Source organism: Onychomys torridus, chromosome 21 (assembly GCF_903995425.1).
Source record: "Onychomys torridus chromosome 21, mOncTor1.1, whole genome shotgun sequence".
Classification (NCBI taxonomy): domain Eukaryota; kingdom Metazoa; phylum Chordata; class Mammalia; order Rodentia; family Cricetidae; genus Onychomys; species Onychomys torridus.
Genome location: NC_050463.1, coordinates 34,947,449 through 34,951,603, shown reverse-complemented (window position 1 = coordinate 34,951,603; position 4,155 = coordinate 34,947,449). Strand labels below are relative to the sequence as shown.

The 4,155-nt window shown below is 54.9% G+C and overlaps 1 protein-coding gene across 1 annotated transcript; it reads right to left on the bottom strand.

Moving 5' to 3' along the window:
* Window positions 1–455: 455 nt before the first annotated feature.
* On the bottom strand, window positions 456–3,528 carry Pomc (proopiomelanocortin). Its single transcript, XM_036170813.1, has 2 exons — window positions 3,378–3,528; window positions 456–1,449 (listed from the first exon to the last, which is right to left on the bottom strand). The coding sequence occupies exons 1-2, from the start codon at window positions 3,507–3,509 to the stop codon at window positions 583–585; spliced, it is 999 nt and encodes a 332-aa protein (XP_036026706.1). The 5' UTR covers window positions 3,510–3,528; the 3' UTR covers window positions 456–582.
* Window positions 3,529–4,155: the final 627 nt, after the last annotated feature.

Genomic DNA, 4,155 nt, shown 5'->3' with positions numbered 1-4,155 from the left:
AGGTGAGATAACTAAATCCTCGTGTGTGTGTGTGGGGGGGGGGGGTGCGTTCAGGGACCTGCCTGAGGTCACAGATAAGGACTCCACATAGCAAGGGATATCCGGAGCATGAGTAACAGCCCAAAGCCCTTTCCAACGGGGAGTGGGCCTTGGTGGTGCCACCTGGCTTCCAGCCCCTAAGGTGATCACTCTTGTAGGAATCCTGCTATGGGAACAGGCTCCCAGCTAAGCATCCATCTTAGAAAGGTTGGACAGAGAACCAACCCTGAGCCATCCAAACTATTTGCACCCCCACCCTTTCCCGGGAGTCGTTTGCTGGGGCAAAATGGGTAGCGATGTGTTTTCTTTACGCTTCCACCTGGTCACGTGGTGGTGGTGGTGGTGGTGGTGGTGTAAGTGGATGGCTGTGGGTGTTCTGACTTTATTCACGCGGTCCGTATTGAAGGCCAGAGCCATCTGGGAAATCTGAAAGGTTTTATTTCCTAACTACAGGCTGCTGTAGGAAGGAGGCTCGAGGTCTGCCGCGGCCAGCAGCTCGCCCACGCAGGGATCGGGGCTTGGGGTGAGAAGACCCCTGCGCCCTCACTGGCCCTTCTTGTGAGCGTTCTTGACGATGGCGTTCTTAAAGAGTGTCACCAGGGGCGTCTGGCTCTTCTCGGAGGTCATGAAGCCGCCGTAGCGCTTGTCCTTGGGCGGGCTGCCCCAGCGGAAGCGCTCCATCCGATAGGGCCCGTCGTCCGCGTCCGCGTCGGGCTCCAGGACGTGCTCCAAGCCGTCGGGCCGCTCGCCCGCCAGCTCCCTCCGGAACTCCAGGGGAAAGGCCTCCGCCGACTCGTTCTCGGCGGCGTTGGGGTACACCTTCACTGGCCGGCGCTTCTTGCCCACCGGCTTGCCCCAGCGGAAGTGCTCCAGTCGCTTCTTGCCCACCGGCTTGCCCCAGCGGAAGTGCTCCATGGAGTAGGAGCGCTTGCCCTGGCTCAGGCCGGGCTCAGCGCGACCGTCTTCCCCCGCCGCCGCCGCAGCCGCAGCAGCAGCTGCAGCAGCATCTTCCTCCTCTTCCTCCTCCTCCGCGCGCCTCTGCACCGCGCCGCTGCCGTTCCTGGGGCCGAAGCGATCCCAGCGGAAGTGCTCCAGTCGCTTCTTGCCCACCGGCTTGCCCCAGTGGAAGTGCTCCATGGAGTAGGAGCGCTTGCCCTCGCGCAGGCCGGGCTCAGCGCGACCGTCTTCCCCCGACGCAGCAGCCGCAGGCGCAGCAGCATCTTCCTCCTCTGCCTCCTCCTCCGCGCGCCTCTGCGCCGCGCCGCTGCCGTTCCTGGGGCCGAAGCGATCCCAGCGGAAGTGGCCCATGACGTACTTCCGGGGGTTCTCGGTCAGCGGCTGCTCGTCCCCGTTGCCTGGGAACACGGGCGTCTCCGCCGAGAGGTCAGGTTTGCAGGCTCGGATGCAAGCCTGTTGGAGAGAGGGGAGAGAGAGAGGGCCACATCCACACGTGAGCCCTGCAGGCCAGGGCCTGCGGCCACCCAGCGTCCCCTGCCCTGGTCGCACGCAGAGCCACTTGGAGCCTGGAGGCCATCGCACCCAGCACGTGGACACCTGCACGTGGGCACCGGGTCTCCCAGGTCCCGCCGACATCGTGCACAGAGCTGTACTTGCCCTTTGCATGATTCTGCCCAGATGGCAGCAAGCACCCCATACCCCATACCGTTCCTTGCTTGGCTTGTCTTCTTTAGCTCTTGCTATCAGGACCTTGCTGTTATATGCACGAAAGGAGGTGTTGTCATTTAGTGATGGCAAAGTGTGGCTCCACTTAAGTACAGGAGGGGCATGGGACTGGAGTTGAAGAGAGAATCTTTCCTGGTTATAGATGTCTGACTTCTGGGGCCTAAATGTTCAACAATGCCTCAATCTTACCCCAGTAATCTACAGTTCCATGCCTGCTCTGGCCCTGTACCCTTGCCCCCTTGCCTCAAAACTTCCCGGCGTCCACTTATTCCTTTACTCTGTGTGTTGATCTCGTATCGTCTCCATCAGAATTTTGAGACAAGTTGGTCCATTTCCCTGCCTCCTCATTCAAACTGGAAGGAAGGTTGGAAGGCGGGTGGAGGGCCGGGTGGGAGGGGAGTGGGGGGTGGGAGTATTTCCATCGCGAATGCTGTGCTTGTGCCTCTGCACTCTGGCCCTAGAGGATTCAACTATGGGGCTTTATTTGCCCATAGCCTGCATCCTCAAGTTTTTTTTTAGATCCTTGGGAGTTGCGGAGGAGAAGGTTCTCACCCACTCTTTTCAGTTGAGGGTTTTCTACATCAGAGATTCAGAATTATAATACTGCAGAATGTTAACAGTGGATGATAAAAGCAATGTAATGTAAGTACTTTTCCCCCAGGACATAAAATGAAGTGGAGTGGGGGGGTGCTCAGAAAGAGAAAAAGATCTGATCAAGGTCCCCTGCTCATTGGTGTGACTCTGACCTTATTTAGCACACACACACACACACACACACACACACACACACACACACACACACCTTTCTGGTGAGATCTCCTCAGGAGAGGCTATGCAGTGTGTCTCAAAATCAACAGTCTTAGGTTGTTCTGAACCAGATTCTCCCAAGGGTTCCTTGGGTCTCTGAGTCTAAAACACACTGTATATGAACCTTGCTCTTAGGTCTTGAGGAGGTCTCTCCCATCATGTAGCCTCAGCTGTCTATCGATAGTAGAACAGACACCTGCAGGTACCCAGCATTTGTGTGCATACATGTGGTGACCTGGAAGGAGCTCCAGCCTGTCCCAGAGGGCTTGTACATGCTTCTGGAAAGACCAGAAAGGAACTTGGCAGGAAGCCTGCCTTTTAGAAGTAGCATGAGATAATTAGCACCAGACACACACACACACACACACACACACACACACACACACACACACACTTTCCTTCTCCCTCTGGAGATGTTGTATGGTAATGGCCTTGTAACTGGAAGAAAATAAAGACATTTGAAGTGAAATTGTAAGTTTTCACTTCCTAAAGAGGGGCTAATTTGGAAAGTAAATGGTTGGAGATACAGGATCAATTAAGGGAGCAACAATGGTTAACATGGTACTGTCTAAATTGAGTATATGGTAAGGGGTTTTCACAGAACACAGAGTGGGGAGTGAGGATAATAGAGCAGAAATCATGGACCAGACCCCTTTTTCTCCGAAGCCCCCTCTTCCCTCACCTTTGCCTAATTCCAACCTTATGGGGAAAGTTCTGTTACTGCTCTGGATCACTCCAATCAACGGAGATGAGTTTCCCCATTGCCCATACAATTCTTCCTTTGGAGCTGTCCTAAGCCCAGGGCCGTCTTCTACCCAAACCAAGGAGGTATCTCGCGGTCCACATACCAGTAGGTTGCTTTCCGTGGTGAGGTCCTGACACTGCCTGCTCTCCAGGCACCAGCCCCACACTTCCATGGAGGTCTGAAGCAGCAAGGCCAACAGCAGGACCCCTGAACGACTGCCGCAGGACCTCGGCATCTTCCAGGTGACAGGCTGCGGCTCTGCAGAGGCAAACAAGATTGGTAGGACCCCCTGCAAGGAGCAGAACAATGTTGGCTAGTCACCAGGAAGGACTTTGGGCCAACACTAACAGCTCTCACTTGTGCAGTCCAAGGCTTTTTGAGGACAGGAGCAGTGCTCAGAAGCTGGAAGGTGTGCGCGGAGCTATCATGGGCGGGATAAGAGGAGAAGAGCTCAACACAGCTGTGGACAGTCCTGTCCCCCCCCCCTCATGTGCGCCCCAATTTCCTGTTGAAAGCAGACCCTTAAAGAAATGAGGAATTAGAGATGAGGCTTTTTGGTGATCACGTGGTCCAATCCCTCATCAGAGAGGTGGGAAAGCTGAAGCCAAAGAAAAATCATTTGTGTTTATGATGAAGTAAAGGTAGGTTCTCCAGCATTCCCAGAGGGCTTTCTAAGGTTACTCCCTGGGTGAAGCTACAGTTCAACACTCTATATCCAATGGATGGGGAGTCACTAAAAAAAGACAAAGGCCTTGAACTTACAGAGCCTGCCTCTGCTTCCCCAAGTGCTGGGAGTAAAGGTGTGCACCACCACGCCCAGGCTGGGAAGATGTCTTTTTAAAGCAGATCCCAGTTCTCTTAGACTGTCCTGTTTTCTAAAC

Bases quoted from the DNA above. Each gene is read 5' to 3' on its own strand.
- Pomc (XM_036170813.1), bottom strand. From the start codon at position 3,509: ATGCCGAGGTCCTGCGGCAGTCGTTCAGGGGTCCTGCTGTTGGCCTTG. The intron at 1,450-3,377 runs GTATGTGGACCG...TCTCTCCAACAG, and splicing joins CCACGGAAAGCAACCTACTG to GCTTGCATCCGAGCCTGCAA.